We start from the raw sequence: 27502 nt of genomic DNA on the forward strand, positions 1-27502 counted from the left end.
TCAGGTTTGGTTCTAAGCACCTTGATATGTTCACATGTTATAAATCAGTTAGATCTGGTCAAACTAATTAATTTTTGAATGGACAAGAGACATAAGTCATCCCCACTCGAACGTTTTACTGCTAGTAATTCCAACATGAACATTCCATTCAGCAGGGGTTTGGTATAAAGTAAAGTGTAATATGAGATTAACTTGTCAGCCCCTTGATCTGGGATAATGTGTAAGATTATGGACCCCTAGAGAACGGCACCTGTTTAGTGACATTAATCTGTGTAGCCTATACCGATTCAATTCATGAAATGAGGCTTAGGCATGGCAGAAACACACCCATTGGTTTTACACATCAGGAGAAAAAATTCAGGTTTTTAATTTGGAACATTTATTGTGTACAACTGATTAAAACAAATACATCTACATACAGTAACCTCAGTCCTGAGACTAATCTTTACAATGGTTTCTTAAGAAACATGTTAATTGCTGCATGAAAATCAGCACAATATTTTGTTCTTGTTTGTGTACATAAAATCAGTACTTTTTAACACTAAGTACTACCAGAGCTATTTAGCTAAAATGCATTAACTGCTTCTTATGAGCATGTTATGACAGTCATGCAGACTTTACATAAAACACCATCAATGCAGGAAGCGGTAGGCCTATTGCACAGAGATAAAACTGAAATGATTAGCAAAGTATAAATTATGACCTTGGTATTCTGTATCCCCTATGGTTAAAATATACAAAGTTGTGAAACGTCCCAAAAGAACAATGCATGTGCCCTACACTATGCCTTTTACAATAGAGTTGGGAACTCCATGATAAATATGTCCATCAATATAAAAAGGTTAAGGCACTGCACACTGCGTGTTTACTGTGCTGCATTGCAGCAGTTACCAAATGTCTTCTTTCGACCCGTTTGACTCAGCTTGATGAAGCCCTCTGACTCTCTTCTTACTTTAATGTGTTTCTTAACATCTCTGTGAAGGACAGACAGCACATTTCACACTACTGCTGTGGTGATAATAGGAGTGGCCAGAGACTGGTGATGAGATAGATGCCTTACCTTGCCAAATGGAGGACTGCCTCCACAACATTGGTCCCCTCTTTAGCACTGGTCTCACAGAATAGGGCGTTGTAGGTCTGATAAGGAAGATACAGTATATTACACAAGAAAGAAAAAAAAAAAAAAAAACATCTGTAGAACTCTCTTACGAGTGACTGCCCTGGATACATCTATATGAGGTGCGAGGCCTCACCATAGCAAGTTTCTCTCCGTGTGCGGTGCTCACACAGCTTCCCTTAGGCCTTTCTTCCCGCAGGTCCACCTTGTTTCCAATCACACACATGGGGATGCTTTCCTCGGTGGACTCCTAGAAAAGCAAAACAATTAGGTCTGTACTCAGCTGATCAACATACATACTGCAAGACCACACAATGAGGCTGTGCACTGTACTATGCCATTACACGAGTGCAAAATATCACTACTAATAATAACAGAGGTTAATGTAAGCTTGTCATTTTTGTGGATCTTTGTGGGATACCTGAATCTGCTCCATCCAGTCCCTGACATTGAGAAAGCTACTCTCCGAGGTCACGTCATACAGGAGCAGTACACCATGGGCTTTGCGGAAGTAAGAACGGGCAATGCTCCTGAACCTTCAAGATGTGAACCAAACAGGAGTTAGGTAAAGTGTTTTAAGAGTACTGGAAAGTTGAAGGCCCGGAACATAACTGGGCTTTAGTCCAGGTCTGTGTTTTCCACGGCATCGCTCTTTAGAGATGCTGCTACCATGACTGCTATTATTATTGCTATTAGGAGGTGCATCAACCAGTTATGAGGTGTTAGTCTTGAATAACAAGTCTGGTGACGTCTTTGAAATGATGAATATTATGATTGCCCTTCTCTGTGTACCTTTCTTGTCCTGCTGTGTCCCAGATCTGCAGGGTGGTATTCTCTCCATCCACCAGCATCTTCTTAATCTGGAAGTCCACCCCTATAATCACAATCCCCCAGAATCTCACTTTACATGCACACAACTGGGGTGTGTGTGTGTGTATATATATATATATATATATATATATATATATATATATATATATATATATATATATATATATATATATATATATATATATATATATATATATATATATATATATATATATGTTGCAAGAACCCAGACCCCCTTTGCACTTACCCAATGTGGTCTGAATATCACCCTTAAATTCATTGAGACTCAGTCGCAGTAAGAAGCTCGATTTGCCAGACCCAGCATCTCCTGCCAGAACCAGCCTGTACATGGGGGCTGGGCCATCAGATTCCAGCAGGTTTGTCTCCAGTGGCTGTTGATCAAAACAACACACTTGTGAACACAATACTTCATAAGTTAAAGTGAGCATACATGTCCGGTGATAACAGGAATAGGAGTTGTGTGCAAAATGATGTAAGATTAATTCATCCTTCATTTTTATTCAAATAAACTGTTAACAAAGGTTGTAACATGCAAGCCATGTTTTGCCTTTCTTTTTGTACCAAGCATCTGCAATGGTAAATTAAGGAAATGAACTAAAACATCAGCATGGCATGAAACTAGGTCATCAGGTTGTTTGGTCAGATGGACAGCTTGAAAATGATGATCTTACCTTAGGGAAAGCTGACAAACGTCTTCTGATGGAAGATGCAATTGAACTCACTCGACTGGCTGCCACAGACCCATCTACCTCAGACTTTGTCTCCGTCATCTAACAGAAAAAAATATTTTTTTTCTTAACACTTCATACTTCACCCATTCACTAAATATAGCGATCCTTAATGGATTATAATCTGTCTTACTTCCAGCTCTGATGGAGCGTAGGAATAACTATGGTGCACCGTTTCTATGGAGTCTCTGCTCTCGTCGCTGTCATAGTCACTGCCCGAGTCGTCCACATCCATGGATGTGGTCACTCCGCTGTCCAGGTATTTCTGTGCCCAGCTTGCCACGTGCTCATACCGTGGTTGAGAGGAATCCATTGTAGCCATTTGCTCCTCTTCACTGGCAAAACTACCCAGAAAGGAGAGCACCTCATTTAAACAGAATTGTCATAGCTGTCCATTTTTGTAGGCTACTGATGGGGTAGCAAAGCACTTTACCTGATATGGTTTAATGTGCTCTGATGAATGGGCTTCATCTTTCGGGAAGGGTTGTCAAGCTTTGGTGAAAACTGCGGAAAAGACAAGACATGTTGATCATGGCCATATAACAACTGGTTTAGGAACAGACATACTGCCACATCAGGGCTGCAATGGCCTCAAGTCAGATGTGCTGAGAGAAATAGGTCTCTTTGGCACTGCCCTCCACCTAATGACACAGTTCCCATGGGTCCTTCACATGCTTGAGAATTTGAGGGGGGGGGGGGGGGGGGGGGTTGAAAATAGACACAGATTGACATGGGTCATTGAAAGTGCTTGCATTTATGTATTCTATGTAAGAAAAGGAATGATGCCAGATCTGACATCACAGCATCACAGCACAACTGGAAAGTGTTCATACATTCAAGCCTCTCTCTTTCTAATCTGTGAGCTTCTGTAAAGCCATATAGTTCTCATTAGAACATTTCTCAATGTCATAACAGTAATTTACCTTGATCCGTGCCTCAAACTATTGAATGTTGAGCCCTTGCATTTGAGTAAACAGACCTGGAAAAGTCCTTGATTTGTAAAACAAACTGTAGATACCCTGTAACGAGCATTGAACCTCAACAATACTACCTTGGTCATTCTTTACTTATTTTTGCATTTAAATGATGCAGGCTACCGTCAATTCAAGACAATCACCAATAATGAAAAGCTGTTCAGTAATAGGAGTGTGAAAAATGTGGGGTAGTGACATTTTTCACCAAAACGCCAGCGACACATCCTTTCTACACTCACACACACCTCCCGACACGCACAGACACTCCCATGGACACGCCAGCACACTCCCGCACACACACATAGACCCAGACACCTGTTAGCATCTCCTACACACCGTATTCAAACTTTTTCCTTTTAGCGCGGCTATCGCGAAAATGCACACGTCACAAACACACACATTTCTCAGTTATAACATGTACTTACCATCGTTGCGAGCAACGCAGGTACCAGTTGTCTCGTCCCATATTCCACTCGCAACACAATAGTTCACTGCACTACAAACAAACATTTCTCACTCACCGCTGCCAATGGGTGTTCCATCAGAAGGGTCCGTGGGGAAACCGGAGCCCTTGCGGAACCCATGTTCTTAACCACTGTCCGGTTCAGTGGCGCAAACTTTGGTTGTCATGGTGATATGTGAGTAATTGTTTTGTAGCTTTATTTCATGCATACAGTATACTAAAATAAGTAAATATGGGATTTATGTTTTCTACTTTTTAAAAGCTATTTTCTGGGGATATTGTGATAATTTGTATGTACTTCCAAATGTGTGTTTTTAAAGGTTTTTGTAATGCCATTTTCGGATTGGTTTATTGTCTGTCCAATCGCTGCTCTCGGGTAGATTGTGAGCCCTTCAAAAGGGCAGGGGTTTTCATTTGGGGGGGAGAGAGAGCAAGGGGAAAGCACGCTTGCTGTGAAGCTGTGTAGTGAAGTAAGTGCAAGAAAAAGTGTGATCGTTCTCTAAACAGTCTTTTGTTGTAGTTATATTTGTGTTGCCTGATTGAGGCCGGTTTTGTTTTTCGTTTATTCTCAGTTTTTGTTTTCTCTTTTGTTAATCACTGCTACTGCACTGTAAATAAAACTCGCACCCGCTTCACTTTAGTCTTGAGTTGCCTAGTCGTTTTTCATGCGGTCATCCTGATATGAGAGAGGGGTGGGCAAGCCTCAATCTCACAAGGAGCTTCTCATGCACATCTGTACTTCATTTCTTCATCATGGTAGAACAGAAGTGAGACTTACACGTCTTTTATTAGAGGCTGCATCATTGGCCAGCGCAGAGCGTAGTCCATCGTTGCTGTCGTATAACTTCTTATTCATTTCCCTTCATGATTAAAAGGGGTGGGGGGTATTACATGAGAATAGAGGATTTCCAAAGAACAGTTGTAAAAGGAAATGGAAAAATGCTCAAAATGGCATCTCACTGGAGGATGTCGATGTGATTTGTGTATGACTGGTATTCGAGCACCATCCTCTTCAATTCATTGGTTTCCCTGTGAAAACAAGAAGTAGGCCTAGTACTGGGTACAGACTTAAAGACCATCAGATCGTTATCAATTCTGAACATTTCCACATTGATTCGAAATTGTCAATGTGACACTGGGTTGGAAATCAGTTTACTAGGGCACAAGTCTCGCTTCAGTAGAAGTACTGTAATGGTTGCAGTAGTAGCAGTTCTGTAGTGGTTTGTTTGTTATTTATTTGGTACCTCTCATGCTGAAGCTGTTGGTCTGTGTAAGAGTTCTTTAGCTTGTCCAACTCCACCTGTAAGATCGAGATGTTTGTCTGCGCCTTCACAAGACAACTCCTCAGCTCCTCTTTCTCCTAAAATTGAGATATTAATGAGTCTTGACAAAAGATGGATATATTCTGAACAGAGAAATCTACAATTTCATAGAAAAAAAGTAACGTCATGATACTATGATAGTCAAATGCACTCAGCATACCTGTGACATTTCATTGAGCTGGTTTCTCAGTTTGTCCACATCTTCCCTGGAGTTATTCAATTCCAGTTCCTCTTGATATTGCTGTACACGTTTCAATAAAAAAAACAAGGGTGAACAGCTGAATACATACTGAATCAAATAACACAATAGTCAAATGAATCTGAGATATGTCAGTGTTCCGTATTGAATAATATCTCTTGTACAAAACACAAAAGCATTAACTGTACACCCCTACAGCAGGGCCTCTACCCTTGAGAGCCGGTCCACGGTCACTTGCAGGTCAGCCACTTCGTTGTCATGCCTCCTCTGCATCGCTGAGACAGCTCCTTCCATTTTCCTCTGTTCCTGTGGCCGAAAAAAACAACAAAAAAAACAAGAGGTGAAGTGCTTTCATATAAACCGGCCGAACAAAGGGGCCTTCACAGGATTTATAGAGGGCGCTTTGTGAGCGCAAACACCAGCGCTGCCCAGCTCTGCCACGAGAGTGAGCCCCTGACCCTAAGGAATGCAGGTGAACCACTACACTCAGTACACAGAGGAAGAGACTCAGACGACAGCCCACTGTGGGTGTTTTCGGCTTGGATATCTGTTAGTTCACATACCAACACATTGCTCTTACAAGCGGTTTGTCTGCCTGGTATGTGTCTAAGCTCCAAAATGTTCATGTCTTTGACACCAACAATATGTAACATTGAACAACCAATAACATTTCAAGTGTATTCCTATTTTAACGTCCATGAGTGCGAATGTCAAAGAAAATCTTTACATTACACTGATGAATAAAAAGAATATGTTGGTGTTAGAAGAGGTCTGTCTGGTACTGTATGTGCCTAAACTTCAACAATTCATGTCTTTGACACCTATAATATGAAAATGATTTCCAGAGTATCCCTATTTTATATCAATGCATGAATGTCACAGACTGCCTTCACACATTATACTGATGCACAATAAAGAATATTATTTAAATCAGAGGAATTCCAAAGTTTATCGTCCCTTCTCCAGAAGCTTACCTCCTCCCTGACCCTCTCCTCAGTTCGACGAATCTGCACCTGCACATCCTCCTCGAGTTCAGCCAATTGGCTTGTGTTCATCTCCTCTGTCCTGTCAGTCAACACAACCACAGTCATACACTGATGCAGCAGATGTCCAAAAGGAAAAACACTAAGAAAATGATGATGGCTTACACTCCACCAGAAATGGTTTAAACTCCACAAGAAATGGCTTTTTCCTTTCTGAAAAAGGTCCAGGAGACCGTACAAACAGATTTTGAAAACATATCTTCCTCGCAGTCTCTTGACATTCCCACAGGTCTTCTAGTGATGGCATTCTCTGTGACGCTTAACTAATCACAAAAAAAGTGATACTACAGTCTGTAATAGTCATGTGACTTTACTTGACCAATCATTCATGAATGGAGGAGGGACGTTTTGAATCACTGGTCACAGATATGCAAGACAAGATATCCTACCAAAGGACATTCCGGACAAAAAACATTGTTTTTCCTATCTCAAACTTTAGTTAGAACAACATGCATTCAGATACCATGGTCCACTGCAAATTGTACATCACAAATAATCTGGTAGGATAGTTTTACAATAATTATCCTTGCAGAAGAATTACCGGTAATCTTTCCAGTTCAGAGACTGTGAAAAGACCTTCTGAGCTGAAGTACAAGCAGAGCAAGCTAAATAATTTCCAGACTTCCTTCTTCCCTGTACTAGACAATTCACCTGCATTTCATGAAAATCACAGTCTGGAAAATAACAATGGAACAGCCTTGACCAATTCAGCCTTGAGACAAATCCACCTTTGAGGCTTTGTTAACACCCAACTACTTAACCCTTGTAAGGTGTTCCTATTTTTGTTACACAGCCAATGTTCCTGGATCTGGTGGACCCACCCCACCACATTATTAAGCTTCTAAATCAATACAGCCATAACAATTTATATAAAAATACTTAACAGATGTTTACTTTAGCTCAATCACCAATGTTATATACATCATTTATGGTTCATATTTGCCATTTACCCCTGTGAGATCACATTTATGATCATATGATCATTTTCGTTTTTTTGTGAGAAAATTAGGAAATTCCATTAGCCTATATATTTTGGAACTTTGTGTGGGAATACCAGGTGCAGAGAGACAACATTTCCACACGCACACACACACACACAGCAGGCCTATTTAGGAGGAGGACACATTTAAGGTACATAGCACCTACATTACATTCGGGTCAAGTAGACCCGAACACCTCATATGTAATAGTTATGTGTAGGTGGGGCATACCGTGTGGAGTCATTGAAAATATCTAATGGTTATTTTTTTATGTTCTTCACAGAAAATGAGCCAAGGAGTTAGAAGAAATAACAAATAGCCTAATTTTGTCTTTCAAACATTGAAAACGGGTCCCACACAGACCCAAACACCAAGGGTTAAATGAATCACATATTGTGAATCATGGTGAATACAATGCCTCATACTGAGAGCTCAAAATCTGAATCTGAACACTTGTTTACTGAATTACTTGCTACCAAGAACTGACGTCAGTTGAAATCAGTAGCCTACCTTATCAGTTGTGTGCTTCTGATTAAGCAATAATAACTACATCAGTGTCCAAATTGACACCCTAGCTGCTTGGTCGAAACTCATGAATGAGATGTGACATCCAGTAATGACATGATGGTCCAGCCATCTCCAATATGGACACAAACACTATGTCACATTTCTGTACTGGCTCAACGAGGACATGCAAGGTCAAGCAAACTGACTCAGACCATCAAATGTATTACATAATAACCATTAAGCTTATCTGAAGTGAAGGTGGTGTCATATGCTAGATACATCTTCATCCATGTATCCACCGGGCTTCTTCAAAAGCTTGCAAGAACTGAAATGTAATGTTCATTTTTTATCAGATAAACGTTTTCAAGAGCCTCCAGTCTACTGATCTCAAACTACCCAAACATCTATCTCAATGAAATATATTATCTGCTATACAGAATTGTTCAGAGGTAAGGACACTGTTAACTGTATATGTAAAGCCCCTCTCCTCACCGCCTCAGGCTGGTTTCAAGCTGCTCATTCTCCAGACGCTGCTCTCGACTCTCGTTGACCAGACCCTGGATGAGTTCTTCATACTGCTGTAGTAACTGTACATCAGAGGATCCATAGATCTGTATGTACAACTCACTGAGTGGATCCCGTAACCTGGAAACAAAGGTCAGATGAATGCTTCAAACATGGTCAATTCCCACACATATCCAGTATAGGCTAATGTCAAGACAATTAGGCCACAATTAGACAGGCCTATAGGCTACTGTTTCTCTTCCCCATTGACTGCTAGTTGAGCAACAAACTTCTGTCATGCTGTAGGCCTGCTCGTATTATTTTCTTACAACGCCAAAAACGTCTTTGTCCATTCCATTCATTCAGTAGGCTACGGTATCCTGAGTTTGTAAGTGAATTGGTTCACAGCTTTAGGTTGGTAAATACAACAATAGGTTCCTTTAAAGGAACTCGTTGAAAAAGTTTAACTGTAGCAATCATCGTGTCATTAAAGATGCAATTTAAAGACAGAAATCCAATTCACATGCATAAACTGACTTTGAGCTTTACCTTCCCAAAAAGTAAACTATGTCGCCATCCAATGAGTTCTCGAATTGATCCCAAGGGCTGACTTGACTTTGCAGAGAACCCTCAAGTGAGGCCAGGTTAAGGGTCTCCGAAACTTCGTGAAACCGTGAAGAAAAGTCGCTGTAATTGATACTCCCGTCCGCGTCCGAGTCGAATTTATTGAATAAAGTTCTCATGTCCTCGTTGGGAACATTGAGCTCCCGGCAAACTACGGCGAAATCTTCTAACTCGATTCGCCCAGATCTGTTTACATCACAGGCAGAAAAAAGCCTTCGAAGGTCTGGTTTATCCATTCTGAAGAGTCAAATAGCCTTGGATCTTTTCAAATGCGTTTCACTTGCAACCAGAGAATAAAAAAGCCTAAAATCCTACATCAAACAAATGCAATTGTGACTCCAAGTGATCCCAAATCGAGTTCTTATATTATAATAATCCATTAAATAATTCCCTTTAAAACTACCTACAACAGGTGAATTCCCCACTTAATTTGCCACACAGGTGAGTTAGCTAAGATCCATGACTGAACAAGACGACACTTTCCTGCTAGAATGGTATTTCAGATGTCTTTGCAATCTGCAGACCATTGGTTCATCACATAAAGGGCGGGACTAAGCTAAGGTAGGCTATACTGTCCAGTTCATGCAATATAATTATTTTGTTTTGAGATTTAAGGATAATTTTCTAATAATTCTGTGTTGGACATCATTTTAGTTTGATCTGTGAAAGAAACTTGTTTGTTTATCAATGTTGCAATGAATGCTTATTCTGATTTATTAATGAATAAACAATTACTTTTAACTTTCTTTTGAATAGCATATTTGGAAATTGTTGTCATTTCTCTGGTATGTGGTAATTTGCATGTGACTATGCAAGAGCCAAACAAAAATCTGTTTCAGTATTTAGGCAACTAGGCCATTCCCCTTTAATCTTGTTATTTTCCTTTCAGGCGTGGACTCCTTTATCTGAACTGACTACCTCTCAGGTTTGTGTATGTTCTTGTGACTAAACCACCGCACCCTGAATAATTTGAATGAAATAATAGCTGTTAACAACCAGGTGCATTGAATCTCAACGAGAACTGGATCTAATAGTGCTATAATAGGCTATTATAATCTCAGTAAGAATCACTTTTTAGACCATCTTTGAGTTGAAATTGTAGAATGCTAAATGTTCTTCCTTGTCATGGGTTCAGTGAGTCTCATTTTTAACGCCAATCTCTGTGCAAACAAGGCCACTCCACCTACACTTAAACAAGATTGATGTGTTGACGATTCAGTCAGTGTAACTTTTTCACTGACGTAGAGTCATGCAACTCAGATAGTCATTGACAATGGCACTGCATATTCACTGTGTGTACTGATGTGTGCTGCTGCATGAAGCCAAGGGTGGGGAGTTTACTGCAGGAGATGAAATCTATAATCCTGCTGCCCTTTTAAGGAGGCAAATGAGGGTTTCAACAGTCATCACTTTCTCAAAAGAAGTAATATGAGTTGGTATATATATTATATATAACATGGCAGTGAATGCACTAAAGAGTTTTAACATGGCAGTGAATGCACTAAAGGAAAAAGCTCGAAGAGCCCTAAATGCAATTAAAAGAACATTTTATAATCTCCAAATTCCAATTAAAATCTGTCTTAAAATATTTGATAGTGTCATCCAGCCCATTGCGCTGTATGGTAGTGAAGTATGGGGTCCACTCAGTCATCATAGATATACTCACTGGAACAAACACACAATAGAATCTCTATACATGCTTTGTTCTGCAGATACATTCTACAAGTACATAGAAAAACACCAACAAATGCATGTAGAGCAGAATTAGGTAGATACCCACTAATCATTAACATCAACAAAAGAGCACTCAATTTTCTAAATCACCTTAAATCCAGCCCACAAGATACCCTTCATTCTAAAGCCCTCCAAACCCAAGAGCTGAACCCAGAAAAAAGTCCCCTACATCAGTTGTTGCAGAGCCACTTTGCACACCCACTTTGATCAGTCTCACAACAACACTGTTTTCCAAAAAACAATCAGAGTAAACCAAATTATGAAACAATGTAAAGAATCCTATTTGGAATATTGGAAAGAAGAAACTAAAAATCAAAGCAGATTATAATGCTATCTGGCCCTAAACCGAGAATATAAATTAGCAGAATATCTTAATACTGTCAGAGATAGAAAACAGAGACTGACCCTTACCAACTACAGGCTAAGTGACCACAAATTGGAAATCGAAAAAAGGAAGACTCAGAAAATCATGGCAACCAAAAGAACATAGAATATGTGGTTACTGCATGACAGGTGAGGTCGAGACAGAGATGCACTTTCTCCTACGATGTACATCCTTCGATCAAACAAGAAACCTTTTCTTCAACAAATTTAACTCAGAAATTCCTAATTTTAATGAACTTAATGACATATCAAAATTAAATATACTATTAGGAGAAGGAGATAAAGCATATCTTGCTGCCCAGTATGTATCAACATGCCACAATCTGAGGGACAATGAGCGACCTATATCGACAAATAAACACACACACAGACACACGCACAGACACACACACACACACACACACACTGCATTTTATTTTACTTTTACCTATTTATTTTATTCTTATGAAAATCTACTGACATGTATGTGTTCAGATTTATTGTATAACTGCTTTGGCAATATAAGTGAGCTTGTCATGCCAATAAAGCATTCTTGAATTTAATTGGTATAAACAGGTGGCTTGGAGGTTTGCGGTGCTAGATTTAAGCTCAGTCTGCATTGTCATGTAGATGAACTAACTCAACAACATATTCTAAAAACAGATGACTTGAGCCACACAATTTGGAGGGAATCTTGCCATACAGGTCAGACACTATTTAACTTAGTTAGATAGCGCCTCACTAGTATGGACTGAATCCAGCATGATTTGGCACAAACAGGTGTGACTCAGATCATACGTTTTAAGAATATGCTTCAAGGTTTCCTCATACTTCCATTTATGCACCTCTCCACATACAAACACTTTGGCACTGTACCTGGATGCTGAAGGAGTTTCATTAACTGAAATGATATACAATGTGAAATGGAATGAAAGAGCTATTGTTTACTTTCCAAAGAGGATATACAGCAAAAAAAACATACTTTTTCAAACATATATTTTATCTGTTTTATTTTAGAAAATTAAAATAAAGTGCTTTTTATGTACAGTATAATAAAACAACAGAAACAGTAGTGATGTATAATACATAAAAATACATTTCACAACAGCTTTTTGTACAATGGCAGCTCAATTTACAAATACACCTTTACATAAAAGTTTACACAATGTCAACAATGAGTCTGACAGACTTGGCACACTGTTGCCATGACTCTGGAGTGCCTCTGCACCTGGGAGGAGGGCCAGCAGCCTCCTCTGCTTAACTCAAGGAGATCAAAGACCTCACTACAGTCCCATAAAAACATAAGTCTGTCACTGAAGTACAATGCAGCGTGTGTGGATAAACAATAAAATCTGCTCTGAGTCGTCTGAATATTATAACTACTTTTGTACGGCATTGTTTGTCAGTGGATGAGCAGGTAAAAGCCAATTTTCTTTATAATAACCACAGGTTGTTTTATGTACCTATGCACATTTTAGATCGCAAATGAAAGACAAATGTAAAAAAGAAGACAGAAAAATATATGTTAAAGTCATGGATTCTTTGTGCTTCAAATATGTGTGTGTGTGTGTGTGTGTGTGTGTGTGTGTGTGTGTGTGTGTGTGCAGCTTCTCTGTGTGTGAGAGTGCATGCACCATTGTGTGTGTGTGTGTGTGTGTGTGTGTGTGTGTGTGTGTGTGTGTGATTAATGAATACAGGTACAGTATGTGTATTTGCAGTACTTAGTATATGGGGTATATAACTCTAGATAGACCGTTTTTTATGCACAGTACATACATAACCAGTGGTGGACTGTTGCACAGACAGCCTTCCAATTTACAGTGGTTTACGACAATAATCTGCTTTTAAAATGATAAAATCAACACATTTAGCTTTTTATTGGTTCTATTGTGCAGTTACTGGCCACAAATGAAAGGCATTGAATCAAATATATTGATTTCATAATCTTTGAGTGAGCCTGAATGACATTTTTGATCTACCACGAAATAGCATGCAGTTGACAAGGCTGCTATTTGGTTAACCTGATCATGTTGTCACAAGGCTAGAAGCACATTATTTGATGTCCGTTAACAACCTTGGAGTCATAAAATGTTGCTTGAAGGCATCTTCAAAAAGAAAACATGACAAGAACCTGCTACAGAACTGTAAAATAACAAAATAAATTAAAAAAAAAAACATTCCCAACTAAGGCTTCCCAACATTCTGTGCAAAAAACAATGCATTGTGGGTTAAAGCAGCTTTGTGCTGTCTGTCTGCCCCTACACTACAGAAACCTTCCATTTACAACAGTCCCCACAAACACAATTAGAATGTACATATATACACATCTTTCCCATTACAGCCTGTTAGCAGTATGCCTTTTGCTCAGCTACTTTGTCTGACGAAATGAAATGAAAAATACCTTATACGATTGCTAGACTATATTTAAATAAGACACAAAATGTTTTACTTAAAGAGATTTTGGAATACTTTCAATGAGTGTGTCACTACATTCCACCATAACAATATTTGCATTTGCTGCTGCTGCTGCTGCTGCTGTTGCAAAAAAAAAAAAAACTGGCAACAATTTCACAAAATTTTCACTACATGACGGTGTGTCATATGGTTCAGAATAGTTTTATCTTTGGAAATAAATGAAATGCATTTATATATATATGTATATAGATATATTTCTTTTAGGTCACATTGTCATGAATCATTAAGGTAGTGGGTATGAAACTGAGACAACAGTACCCCTGTCAAGCTATGGAGTTTTAAAATTATGCTTACAGAACACATAATACACAGAACCCAGAGAGGTGTGGTTGGGCAACACATTTAGTCTTTTTTGTGTGTTGATACAGTATTTAGGTAGATTTTACTTCACTGTGGTTCCGCCTGCTTGCATGATCATTCATTCACTGGTCCAAACATAGTCTGTGTTCATATCTAAAATGAACTGTTTCTCATACAGCCCACATACAGCTAGATAGTCTAATTAATGGATGTCTATTCTCTCCTACTTTCTGACCATTTAAATGTATGCTGGTAAACTCTTGTGCTCATAAACACTTTCTTAGGCAAATTTGTATTAGTTTCTACTAATGTTGCTCAGATGGACAAAAATGTGCGTCCGTAGGTCCCTAATGTTAAATTGATTGTGCCATGAACCATGTTACATATATGCAACAGGATATCTTTTATTTGTTGCTATTATTTGATTAATGTTGTTTTGTTTGTTTGTTTGTTTGTTTGTTTTGGCACATACAACATACAATAATTTTTGGTAATGTAAACAAACACAGAAGGATGTTGGTCATCTCTGCTGGGTGTATCAGTCACTGACCTGCTGACAGTTCAGCTTCCCACATGCTGAACACACTCTCTTACTCGCTGTTTCACTGAGCCCCGATGGTCCCTGTGTATGATTTTGTGCCCCGCTGCTGCTTTGCATCATGGGTAATGTATGCTTGGAGTGCTGGATGCACACTGGGCTCGTTATCGCTCCCATACATGATTGCATGAGTGTGAAACAGAGTTTTGAGGTGTTAGGCTGATAGTTTTGAGGTGTAGGCTGCCACCCAGATGGATGTGTGAGCTAAGTGTCCTGATGACTTTCTGTTTCACATTATTTTATATGCTTTGCATAGTATACTGCCACTTAGTGATGTCACATTATTATTGTATGTATATAGGATCATAAACCTCTTAAACTCATATTTACTCAAATTTCAATAAAGGCAACATATCTTCTAATACCTTGGCATTGACAGTGCTCATATCCCAAAGACATTGTCTGTCCCCTATACTCTGTCCAAACCCCTGTCTGTTCACCACATGGAGCCTGTAGAGTTTGTACAGTCTTAGAGTACCAGTCATTTTAAATGGACTGCAAGTCTGCTGTGGAGTACATTCGTGAGTTCTGCCCTCTCTCTCTACCTCTATGGGAGTCCTCTGGTTGCATCGTAACAAGGGACCACGTCAACGGGAGTGCTGGTGAAATTGGGACGAGGGCAACACCAGGTGGAATGAAGGCGCATGCCCCACTATGGCGAGCCCCTGGAGGCCTCTGCTCAGCAGCTTCCGAGATGATGTGAGCGAGCGGATCGTTTTTGGACGGACTTCTTCAAGGAGGCCTCTTTGGCGCCCTCCGTGTCAGCTCAGTGGAATACATCATCAGGTTGGCCGAAACGCACTGGACGTTCTGGACACCTTGGCATGGATTCTGACCAAACACCTTTTTTTTTTTTTTTCTTCTGCCCCTTAAGCCTCACTGTAGGAACTATGGGAGCGCTGGTTGTAGCTGACGTAGGGAAATGTGCACAGGACCACAAGACCTAAATGAGGACCTTTTCCATGGGACCAAGTGCAAAACAGTTTTTCTTCCAACAAAAAAAAAAGCAAAAGACGAAACACAGATGAGGAGTCCCACTGCGGTGAGTTCAGGACATTACCCTTTAAGTGTTCCCATGTCTGGAGTGTTCTTTTAAAGGATTAAAAGAACACCATTTCCCATCAGTCACCACTGCTTTTGTCAGTCACTTCCTCCTTACATTACTACGCCAGTCGCCACCCACATCACACTATGGAGTCTTTGATCTCGGAGCCCAGGCGGACTCGAGGCCTCGGACACGTGGGTGAGATCTCCACGTGGCTCTCCTTCAGGTTCAGTGGCCTCTTCTCTGACTCAGAGAAGCTCTTGCTGTTCTCGGGCGAGGAGCACTGGTCGTGCGTGGGCGTGCTGCAGAAGTAGTTGTCGTTGAGCGTCTGGTAGCCCTTGTGGTCAGAGACGGACGGCGGCACGGCCGTGTTGCCGTTCAGCGGCAGGCTCTCGTGCGGCGGCTTTCCGCCCGCCAGCCGCGGCTTCTTCTGCGGCATGTTGGGGCACTCGCCCTCCTTCAGCATGGACTTCATGCGCCCGCGGTTGCGGTAGACGACGAACAGCGAGAAGGCCACCAGCGAGAAGGCCAGCAGCGCGCACACCACGATCAGCTCGTTCCAGTACGTCTTGGTCTCCAGCTGGGGAGAGCGCGCCTCGCCCGGCAGCGCGATGGGCTCCTCGCGGGGCGCCAGCGGCGTGCGCGAGCGGCCGAACAGCGTGGTGCTCTCCTGACGCATCGCCTCTGCCCGCACGCAGTAGTTGGCCAGCAGCTGCCGGAAGCCCTCCTCCACCGACCAGCACTCGTAGGTCTCCTGCCGGTCGCCGTGGGCCACCACCACCAAGCCGCCGTCCGGGCTCGGGTAGAGGAACTGGCCGGCGTCCGCGCTGTACTCCCATTGCCTCTCGGCCAGGTTGGAGCGAAGCTTGCACGGGAGCACCCTGAAGGTGTTGGCGGGCATGACGATCAGCTGGCACGAGGACGAACCTAGGGCAAGGGTAGGGAGGAAACCAATCAGCATTTTAACGGCATGTCATCATCTGAGCAATCAAATTGAAGAGCTGACCGCACCATTAAGCTGGACTAACACGGACGAGGAGGACTTACGAGTGGATGAGGGCTTTGGAGACCGCGTGCTGGGTGTCGTCTTGTTACAGGAGACAGTGGTGTCTGCATTATCCACATCCTGCTGCCATTTGCTAAAAGCACACAGGAGCACAAGACGGTTCAGTAACACGCACTGGGTCTGACAACAGACCTGAGGACGTCACTCCGTCCAATTCTATTCCACTCCACTTACAGTAGCCTCAGGGACACCATCTGACAGCTGATGAGGTCAAGTTACACTAACTCTAGCCTGAACAACATGTTTGTTAAACCTCTTTCACTGAAAAGAAAAGAGTACCAGTGCACTTGTACTGACCTCCCAGGGGGCGCCAGTCTGACGTCCATACACTGTCTCCCTGTCCAGGCGCAGTAGGGGTCCCTAGAGAGGACGCACTCCCCGCAGCTCGGGTAGTTCGAGCAGTTGGCCACAGGGACCTCCGCCAGCCCGGAGAAGGAGGACACATAGAGCAGACCCTGCAGCAGGAAGCACAGACACAACACATCGTGAGGATTTTACAAGAGCGGAAATACCCCAAGAACATCTTCCTATATTTACACCAGCAGTGCGAATTCACGGTTTCAATTCATGGCGTGAACACGATTCGAAATGATGGTAATTTCCTGGTGGCACTGTGACCGCAAGGTATGCGACATAAAAAAGAACAAACAGTGAAAATGCTGCAGGGATGGGGGGATGGGGGGTGGGGGTGGTGTGGGTAGTTGGGGAGAGGTGGGACTCATTGTGTGTCATGTGCTGTTTACTTCCCATCTGTTTGCCAGCTCCCGAGAGAGGAAGCTGGAGATGTAATTATCTCAGCAAAAGTGAGTCTACACCCTCCGTCCTCTCCTCACACACACACACACACACGCACGCACACGCACACACATACACACACACGCACACAGATACACACAGACACGCACACTCCTGCCTGCAGGCGTCTCTGTTCAAGGCTGATGGGTTACCTAAGCTGGCCACTCTGACATTTACTTACTTCATAATCACTCCCTAAAGATCCCAGTGTGATACTCCACCAGGGAACATTAGCACATTGGATGTGAGAAATGCACAGTATAAATAAGATTCATTATTATCCATTACTAAGACCAGAGGACCGCCACTGTATTGTAAGTTGTACTGTGCTGTTGTGTGGGGATACAAGTAAAGGTGTGTGTGTGTGTGTGTGTGTGTGTGTGTGTGTGTGTGTGTGTGTGTGTGTGTGTGAGAGAGAGAGGGGTGGTGGCTACCTTTTCTATATCAAGTTCGATGTGCTGCACAGGCTGAGGTGTATGGAACAGGACCATCTCCTCGATGATGTGCATCTTGCCCTGCACATTGATGGCCTTGTGGAGCCTACCGTCATCTGAGAAGGACAAATCATTTATCATCACAACCATGCTAAACACACAAACTAAATACTAAATACATAAAGCCAGAAATCTATACCTTCAATAAAACAGAAATATAAACTTATATCATCTTTAACCTAGCATTTTAAAAAAAACACATTCAATCGTCCACTGAAGTTGAAAACTGAAAGGCTATCATCCTCACAGTGGGTTGCTCTGGCTGAGCAGGTGTGTCTCACCTGTGCCGATGAAGAGCACATCGTAGGCTTTGCGGATCGACTGCACCTGGTGGACAGCGATCTGTGTGTAGCGCACGTTGCGCTTGAGTAGGAGGGGTTGGCTGCGGATCACGTTGTCCATCAGGAAGTGGTCCTTGACAAAGTTCAGCACCTTGTCGGGCATGTGTAGAGAGGTGGAGATACCCATGCCGCGAGCCGCGTTGGTGATGCACTGTGGGAGAAAGACAGGAGGATGAGGACGAGGACGAGGAGAGAAAGGGGGGATGAGGACGAGGAGAGAAAGGGGGGATGAGGAAGAGCAAGAAAGGGTCCGGAAAGAGAAAAGGAGGAATGAAAAAGAAAACAGGAAAGGCATAAAAGAGATAGAGGAGCAAGAGAAATGAGAGATGAAGTCAGAGAAAAGAGAGTGAAAGAGAGAGAGGAAAGGTGAAAAGAAAGATGAGACTGGGGTCAGATGGCACGTTGAGTATAGCACTGTCTTTCCTACTAACACACAACACAAACACATACATATCCAGCAAATAAAAAAATAATTCTCACACACACACACACAGACGTCTGTTTTCAAAGCGAGTCTGACACAGATGGACTTCATCAGAGTGAGTTTGCTGGCTGCGCAGGATTGGCTGCAGATAAGGCGTGTGGGAAATGAGAGCGGCCCGAGGAGGCCGATAAGCATCAGGGCTGCTGGGCTGCAGACCGCCAGCGACAGCACCAGCTCTCAGACTGATACCAAGAGAGCCACTGATGCCCACTGCTGATTGGAGATGTTGTGTGTGTGTGTATATATATATATACACATGTGTGCGTGTGTGTGTGTGTGCATGTGTGTGTGTGTGTGTGTGTGTGTGTGTGTGTGTAGTAGTAGTGTGTGTATATGTAGTGTATATAGTGTAGTGTGTATGTGTCTAAGATGTGCAGTCCTCAAACACACACACACACACACACACACACACAGACATATCAATATATCTCCCGATGACTGATGTCAAGCTGATATTCTCTTAATTTTATTGCCCTTCCAATCCTTTTCAACAGCAAATCATCTGCCCACCTTCCCTTAATATATTTTTCTTTCAAATAATTCACGTCCATGACTGAACCTGCTGAGGTATTTCTGTGGGCTTTTGGAGGTAGCTAATCTCGCAGCTGGACACAGCAGAGGGGTGGAGTGCAGTGCACTATTACGGCCATCGGGGGGCAGCAGTACTCACCGCGCCAGGGCGAGGCTCAGGGACCTGGTGGTTGTAGGTGTACCACTGCTGTGTCTCGCGGTTCACCTCGCGGTAGCGCCCGTTAAACGCCCTCTCCACCTGTTCCATGGTGAAGGCACACACAGCTGAGCTTCCAGACGCACCCTTGTACCTGTGAGCACACACACAACACACACAAACACTGTATTTAGACTTTATGTAAAGCCTAGTTTTTATCGCACACGCTACCAGATACTAAAAATAGAACTACTGATAGTGACTCTGATAGTATTGATGGAGCAGATAACCGATCGGAATGATTCAAAGCTGCCATTGAATAAATAAGAAACCCAGATGAAACAGCAAACTCTCCACACGCTTGTAAACGCCCCTGAGCTGCGTGGCTGCCTGCGGCCTGGTCCCTGACCCTTCTTCCAGCGGCATTCAGCCTCATGCTAATGAGCAGAATCAATACAGTCTCTCCTCCTGCTGCATACCACATGGATGAGAATGAACCACCGCCAGCCCCAAGCCAGAGAGTGGATCAATGGCAGTATGATATGAACTAACAGTGAACTGGCACTGCTGTTGTTGTCAAGTTTATTTGGGGACACCAGCACTGTTGTGGATGATTCACAAGCTAGCCACACAACGGTGGCCAAACACTGCTTGTTCTCAAGCTGTTTTGAAAACTGCTGCTTGTTCTCAAGCTGTTTTGTTTTGACATTAAATGAAAAGTCCCTGAGACATTTCAGGAAATAGTATTCCTTGGCAGTCTGTGCCATTGTAAGCATATACATTTCAAGGCAGAGAAGTATAATTTCTAGGTTATATTCTGTGTACCATAAAATATATATTTTTAACTTAAAGATTAGGGTGACTCAGAGAGTAGGCTAAAAGCTGCTTTTGTGGTGATCGCGTCGTACCACTGTGAAGTGAAGACGCCGTAGAACATGGTGCTCTTCCAGTCCTCCTTGCTGGGGGTCAGCACAAACATGTCCTGGATGATGTTGAAGGGGAAGCCATCGTCTGGCAGCGAGCAAAGCAGCTGGGCCTTCAGGAAAGTGGTCCACTTCTTCTGCAACACTCGCTCTCCGCCTTTATCTCCCTGGATCAGGAGGAAATACAGAGAAAGAGAGAGATAGAGAGACAGAGAGAGAGAGAGAGAGAGAGAGAGAGAGAGAGAGAGAGAGAGAGAGAGAGAGAGAGAGAGAGAGAGAAAGAGAGAGGAGGGAGAGAGAGAGATCTTTTAATAAGATGCAGGGACAAAATAGGCCTTCTGCACAGACATACACACACACGCTATGCACTCTGTTTCCAGCAGAGGGCGCACTTATATCATGTAAGGAGCAGAAAACTGCTGCAGCGATTTTCACCAGCTGCCTTGAGAACACGGTGGTGTCCCAGGGTCCAATTGGTGGGTGAGAACATAATATGACACATTATTCAGGGTTACAACGGCTTGATTATGAGTTCATCCATTGTTCTGGGACTCGCACATAAACCGGCTATTATGTAAATGAAGGATAATGAAAAGCATGCATGTGGCGTGTCTCCTCGGGCAGAGCAGAGCTAACAACAGCATAGTTTGTCAGTGACGACGGCCTCTTCCCGGTGTGAAAACACTCCAAACATGTCAAAAAGCTTCTGGGTCACAGAAACAAGCAGGACAGGAGGAGAACAGTAGAGAGAGAGGAACTCTAGAGAAAGAGCGGGGGGGGGTATCAGACAAGACAAGACAGCACGCCAATTGGTTCTGAATTGAATGAGGAGGGCCGGCTGCACTCGGATAATGCCCTCTTACTGTGAGTGTGGCTGGGACTGCCAGGGGCTACCTGTCTGTACTGTAAACACATGATGCACACAGACGGCCCCTCTCCGCCTCGCATGCGAGTAGCCACCAGAGAGAATGAAAGATGGGCACATCCAAACAGAGGCGCTGTCTAAGAAAACATCCCATGGAAAGAATAACCACAGTAACCACACACGCACACTCTTTCGAGAGAACTGTTCTGATCCCAAGAAAACATCGGTGCTCCCAATATACTGATGTAAAAATTGAGTAGTAGAAGTATATTTCGTGCACGGTCATAGTTTGTTAGATGATACAAAAGCTCCATAATTTTCATATGTTCTATAACCACTGTGCAATGGCAAGCTTCAGTCTAGGAAAACCAGTGAAGCCAATAACCTCTCTGAAAGCACCTGAAAGGAGTTTTGGTTGAATCTAACTATTGGAGGCATACAAAAACCTTATCAATACAATCAACAGCACAATGGTTTTGATAAAGCTTTGCTAACTGTACTAACTCAGGTCTTTTGATGATGAAAGCTCTTTTTTTTACATTTTGATGATACCGGTGATACCAGTACTAGTTACATCAAATTCTTGCACATTGTCTCTCGACTAAAATTTGAAACTCAACAAAACAATAACAATTCAACCTTTTCTTTCATATTGGTTTGAATTACGACATCAAAGTCAAGCAATTACTAGCCTGGAATTTTGATCTGAGGAGATTCAATAGACTGTGTGCATCTTAACAAGGCCTCTTCTCCAAGCAAAAAAGACACAATAAACCCCAACAAGCCCACTGATGGACAAAACCCAGAAGCTACAGTCCCTCATATGTGTCCACTTCAGCCGCCCAGTTCATGAGGGGGAATAACATAGCTGAATGTGAAGGGAAATGACACGTGACTAATGCTGACTTTCTGAAGCAATTTCTAGCTGTGGCAAGCCAGGCAGATAATGGGCAGCATATATTCCCTACTCTACTTAGCTGTGTCTGATGCTTGTTATTGTTTAATAATACCGGAGTATGGTGAACTTTCATCATAACAGCACAACAACCATCCTCCTAGAAACACATCCTCATTCACATAACCGTCTCCACAAACATGCGAAGCTTTCATGAAGATAGAAAGCAGTTGCGTATATTGCACGCAAAGAAAAACAGAGACAAGGGGATAAGAGCGGATGTGTGCAAGGAGGAAGAACACCAAAGACCTTGTGTGATAATCAATGTTTATGCTCTAAAAGCATCTGTGTGTTGTTCCAGTGTGGCCGGTTGTGATTACAACAATGTCTAAATGACACACCTGTATAAACAGCAAGGAGAGTAAAAGAAAGTAGGAAAAAAGAAAGAAAGAAAGAAAGAAAGAAAGAAAGAAAAAGAAAGAAAAAGAAAGAAAAAGGGAGGGGGAAAGAGCAGTGAAAATAAAAGAGAGAATACAAACATGGAACATCACATGGACAAGGACATGGTGATAAACAGCTCTTACATAAAGCCATCAGGAGGGGAACACTCTGACAGAACTACCACCCCTTCCTCGGAGGAAAACACTTCGTATTTCTTTTCACTGTTATTGTAATTCAGTACTCTGGACAACGCCTTCCCTTGCACCACGTTCCAAGTACGCAACAACACATTCCACTAATATTTCGTTTTGAGTTTTGAGAGGGACCCTTCCAGCAGAACAACTTGTGAGTAAAAGTGCTGTTATATTCACCTTGAATCCCCCTTGCAAATGGACCTCAGTGACCCTAACCTAACAATGGCTAATAAGCAGTTAAGCCGAGCTGGACTCCAGATTATGTAAGTGGAGTGGGCCTCTAGAATTTTCCATTCCATTTATAACATTCCGGGAATTAGAAGAATTGTCGTGGTGAAGCTGTCCACATTTCATATATTACAACTGCAGTGACTAACAAAAACAGCAATAAAACAGATAGAAAGATGAGGCCAAAATAACTGACTACATTCCTGTCCAATTTGTGTTTAAATACACTGCTTAACCACAGTCTGAGTAACCCCAAAGCCATCTCGTTTCTTCTCAGTGCACAAAGTTGTGCTTGGAGTCACATCTGCAGACAGCACTAGCAAAGTGACAAACTCAGTGTAAAATGAAAAGACGCCAGATGGTGGCACTAGTCTCCCCCACTCCTGGAATGTCTGTGGCGAGTGGTGCCGAGGCCTACTGTATGGATCAGGCCAAGTTCAGCATCTACAGTGGATCTCTATCAGGTCTCAACACTGTGGGGGAATCGATGGGGCTCCAGTCAGATGTGCTGATATGTCAGCAATCGGGCTCTCTCAGTACAGACTAGAGAGCGGCAACAGCAGCAGCAGCCCTGCTGGCAGACTGACTCCATCCTCCTCCATTGGCTCCCACTGACACTGTATTGCCATTAAAACAGCTGTTTATGTATCTGCTGTGGGGGAGTCTGTGTTCAAATTACAAATCAAAAGGGATTTACTTTGGGATTAAAGTGGATCATCGGCCCGCGAAACACCCATCACTGCCGCCTCAGTATCTTTTCATGTCTGTTTTTTTGTGGATGGATACGCTAAGCCAACATTGTGTGTTGTGTGGTTTATTTGTATGTACATAAGTAGCAAGTGTGTGTGGTGTGTGTGTGTGTGTGGTGTGTGTGTGTGTGTGTGTGTGTGTGTGTGTGTGTGTGTGTGTGTGTGTGTGTGTGTGTTTAAGTAGGGAGCCTACAGCAATCTGCTGACCCTAGACACTGCCCCTCTGACTGCTGTTAGTTTTTATTGGCTGTTGCTTCAGTCTGCTTGAGTACCAGCTGCAGACAGACCTGGACATGGGGTCAAGAGAGGCAGGGCTGTGGCTGTGGCTGTGTGTGTGTGTGTGTGTGTGTGTGTGTGTGTGTGTGTGTGTGTGTGTGTGTGTGTGTGTGTGTGCCAGCAGGCGCACATATGTGTTGTATACATTTTAAAATATGACCAAAAGTGGGTATATGTGTATATGCATGTGTGTGCATATGCATGTGCAGGTTTGCTAGTGGGTCTGTCTGTATGTGTAGGGGATATTGCATGAGTGAGAGAAGGAATTGTTCAGGTCACAGCAAAAAGTCTGAAAATAGAACAGGCCAGACAGGTTAAAATAAACAAGGCCAGACGTATGACTTCACACCAACCGCCATGTGAGGAAGGCCTCTTTAAATGCAAAACACGCCACACACACTAAACACCTACTCAGAAAGGCCCTGAGAAGGACAGACAGAGAGATACTGACAGACAGATGAGCATATAAAAGAAGACAGAAAGAGAAAGAGAGGGAGAAGAAGAGAGAGTGAGAGAAAGAGAAAGAGAGGGAGGAGAGAGAAAGAGAAAGAGAGGGAGAAGAAGAGAGAGTGAGAGAAAGAGAAAGAGAGGGAGAAGGAGAGAGAAAGAGAAAGAGAGGGAGAAGAAGAGAGAGTGGGAGAAGGAGAGAGAAAGAGAGAGGGAGAAGAAGAGAGAGTGGGTGAAGGAGAGAGAAAGAGAGAGAGAGAGACCTGGGGTAAATTCAATTACTGCAAAGGAAAAAAGGGGGCTGCTGCAGATGCAATTGAATCCAGCCAGTGAGCCGCTGCGCTGCTGTCTGGCTCTGGCGCTGCACATCTCATCACCACTCATATTATTTCTAATTACAGCCCATAATGGATTTCTGCAGTTTCATTACGGTTTTGTTTGCTGTGCGAGAGAAGAGGGTGAGGAGGACAGGCTTCAGCGATGAGACGGGCCGATCGCCCGCCCGCTAGCGTGCCCTCCTGCTCGCTCTCTCTTCCTCTCTCTCCAGCCTCCTGTCTGCCTCCACACGGACAACATCAGACCGTCTGCGTCTGAGCGAGGAACTGGGGGATTTGCCTTATTTACTTATGCCTATTTTGTTCACTTGTATGACGGCCTATGCAAATCAGCAGTGCGTGTCCCCTGCCCCCCCACCCCCACCCCCCCACGTGAAATTAACTACAATTGGGTCCACAGAGCCTCCAGACGAGCACCAAGGTGTCAGCCCTTACCCTGGAACCTGATTTATGCTGTGTGTCCACATGACGTCTGAAATAAGTAACCCAGGTAGCGGCGGAGGACTCGGACTGGGCTCTAGTCGAGAAGTGGCACAGGTATGCGGCAGGACCTAGCCACAGTCGCTGGAGTCTGGGAAAAGATCCTGATTCGGCTGTCAAGGCAGGATGGAAATCATAACAGGTTTCCTGCCATGTTGACATTGTGCGTCATGTTCCCAAAGAAGACACCAGGAAACAATTAGGCCTTTAATCATCATTTTAAGCCCAGCAGATGTCACTGTTTGAATACCGTCCAGTCACATTCAAGTGTGCTGCCCGGGGCTGGTGGGAGTTCAGGCATACGCCTTTCCTCAACTGCGCAGTTCTCTGCACCAAGGGAGGGAGAAGTGATTTTGGGTTTTGTGCCGTGCAGGGCTGCGTGTTAATATTTACTGAAATGCGATAAGAGGGAGGGATGGAGAGCCAGGGCCAGGAGAGAGGCTCATGAAAGGGGAGGTGCACAGAGGAGGAATGTTTTTCTGTAACACGAACTTCAGCGTCTTTCTCAGGCAAGCATACAGACCCCACCCACCGCCTGGACCCAAAACACTGTGCAGACCCCTAAGGCACACGCACAGACACATGCTCACACACACGTGCTCTCTCGCTCACACAAAAACACACACACATACAACACACACAAGCATGCTGCTCACGCTCACAGACACAAACATATTTATGTTCATTTGTAGCTAGTAGTCACACGCATGAATATATAAACAGATGCACACCATACATACACACAAACACACACGCTCATTTACATATCCACACACAGTCTTTGCCGCTCTGATAGGCTCATTTAAAATGTATGGGGTGTAAAAGATGGGAAAGAGGCGACAGACAAGCCTGCTGGTCTTTGTTTATATTGCAGTTAGGTGAAACTCCCTCTTGGGGGAGAGATGCCCCCTTTTTCAGGCTGGGCGGGGCTATGGCTAGGGGTCAGGCATCAGGAGAATGGGTGTGCGTGTGTGTGCGTGTGCGTGTGCGTGTGCGTGTGCGTGTGCGTGTGCGCATGTGTATGTATGTGTATGCGTGTGTGCGTGCTCCATTCATGCATCCCCTCACCTTACACACACGAGCGATGCGCGACACAATGGTGTTGTCAAAGAAATCAAACTCCTTCCCCGCTTCGCTGAAGAAGAAGTAGATCTTGTCGTCGTCGCCCACTGGGTTGCCCGGGGGCAGGCTCTCCTGGATGTAGGCGGAGCCCACAAAGGCTGGGTCTGGATTGGGGGAGGATGGGGTTGGGTGGGGCAGACAAAAGGATGTGTATGAATGACAAGCCTGAATCACAATGCAATCTGGGACATTGGAGAACAGACAGAGACACTGAAAGAGTGGAGGCCCTTTCAACATTTAGCTCATGGCACTCATGCTACCCGAACCCCCCAAACACACACACACACGCACACAAACATTTACTAATACACATGTGCGCACACACACACACACGCACGCATACACACACACACACACACACTCCATGTCTTCAGGAGTAATAGCATACAGTAATCTCCCTGACATGTGCTATTGTGATAGGTGCACTCTTCCAACACTGCAGACTCCATCTTGCTAAAGTAAACTCTGGCCAAGCTTTCAGAACCATTTTATAATAAAACACAGGAACTATTTTCAGACCTTAACTAAATTATTTACAGTGTTGGATGTGGGGGCAAGGCGCTTACATGGTGCATTTCAGCGCTCAGCTGCCATACACCGTACGGAGGGCTGTCCTCATAAACATCAGTGTCCATAGTCACTGAGCTTTCATACATGGCTTAAGACTGCATCTTAGACATCCATGTCCAATTTTACAACATTAGTGAAAATGTGGCTGTAGCTGCAGTTAGACCACACAGCTTCTGGCGCCTGGAAAAACGAGAGCCTCACACAAACATCAGACCGCTCCTTTATACGCCTGTGTGTTTTCAGCTGGACTTCTGTGGTAACCATTATAGAACACTAAGATTTATCTGCTTGGCAAAAAAAGA

The 27502-nt window shown here is 43.4% G+C and overlaps 2 protein-coding genes across 5 annotated transcripts in view; both read right to left on the bottom strand.

Moving 5' to 3' along the window:
* Positions 1–356: 356 nt before the first annotated feature.
* Positions 357–9803, bottom strand: zgc:162879 (ras and EF-hand domain-containing protein). 2 transcript variants are annotated; one of them, XM_042110880.1, is made up of 17 exons: positions 9239–9803; positions 8678–8830; positions 6630–6720; positions 5866–5961; positions 5617–5697; positions 5379–5494; positions 5095–5163; positions 4913–4994; positions 3131–3201; positions 2870–3041; positions 2641–2739; positions 2196–2340; positions 1910–1991; positions 1539–1653; positions 1254–1367; positions 1061–1137; positions 357–974 (listed from the first exon to the last, which is right to left on the bottom strand). In XM_042110880.1, exons 1-17 carry the CDS (start codon positions 9547–9549, stop codon positions 866–868), a joined length of 1983 nt encoding a protein of 660 aa, XP_041966814.1. In that variant the 5' UTR covers positions 9550–9803; the 3' UTR covers positions 357–865. The 2 variants fall into 2 exon arrangements, with proteins under 2 accessions (XP_041966814.1, XP_041966813.1); XM_042110879.1 differs by having other exon boundaries at positions 2831–3041.
* Positions 9804–12403: 2600 nt separating this feature from the next.
* sema4ba (sema domain, immunoglobulin domain (Ig), transmembrane domain (TM) and short cytoplasmic domain, (semaphorin) 4Ba) overlaps positions 12404–27502 on the bottom strand; it is a 64026-nt gene continuing 48927 nt past the window's right edge. For all 3 annotated transcript variants that reach the window (XM_042110878.1, XM_042110876.1, XM_042110877.1), the window contains exons 8-15: positions 26577–26734; positions 20584–20765; positions 19679–19829; positions 18465–18675; positions 18124–18239; positions 17192–17349; positions 16876–16967; positions 12404–16755 (exon numbers count right to left, since the gene is read on the bottom strand). In XM_042110878.1, the coding sequence (XP_041966812.1) occupies positions 15968–16755; positions 16876–16967; positions 17192–17349; positions 18124–18239; positions 18465–18675; positions 19679–19829; positions 20584–20765; positions 26577–26734 (1856 nt within the window). In that variant the 3' untranslated portion in view covers positions 12404–15967. The remainder of the gene's footprint in view (positions 16756–16875; positions 16968–17191; positions 17350–18123; positions 18240–18464; positions 18676–19678; positions 19830–20583; positions 20766–26576; positions 26735–27502) is intronic.

The sequence above is a fragment of the Alosa sapidissima genome, chromosome 11 (assembly GCF_018492685.1).
Source record: "Alosa sapidissima isolate fAloSap1 chromosome 11, fAloSap1.pri, whole genome shotgun sequence".
Lineage (NCBI taxonomy): Eukaryota > Metazoa > Chordata > Actinopteri > Clupeiformes > Clupeidae > Alosa > Alosa sapidissima.

Coding starts and splice junctions, on each gene's coding strand:
- zgc:162879 (XM_042110879.1), bottom strand. CDS start 9,549: ATGGATAAACCAGACCTTCGAAGGCTTTTTTCTGCCTGTGATGTAAAC. Junction 5,164..5,378: donor CAACAGCTTCAGCATGAGAG/GTACCAAATAAA, acceptor TTGTTTTCACAG/GGAAACCAATGAATTGAAGA. Junction 2,341..2,640: donor GTTTGTCAGCTTTCCCTAAG/GTAAGATCATCA, acceptor TTTGATCAACAG/CCACTGGAGACAAACCTGCT.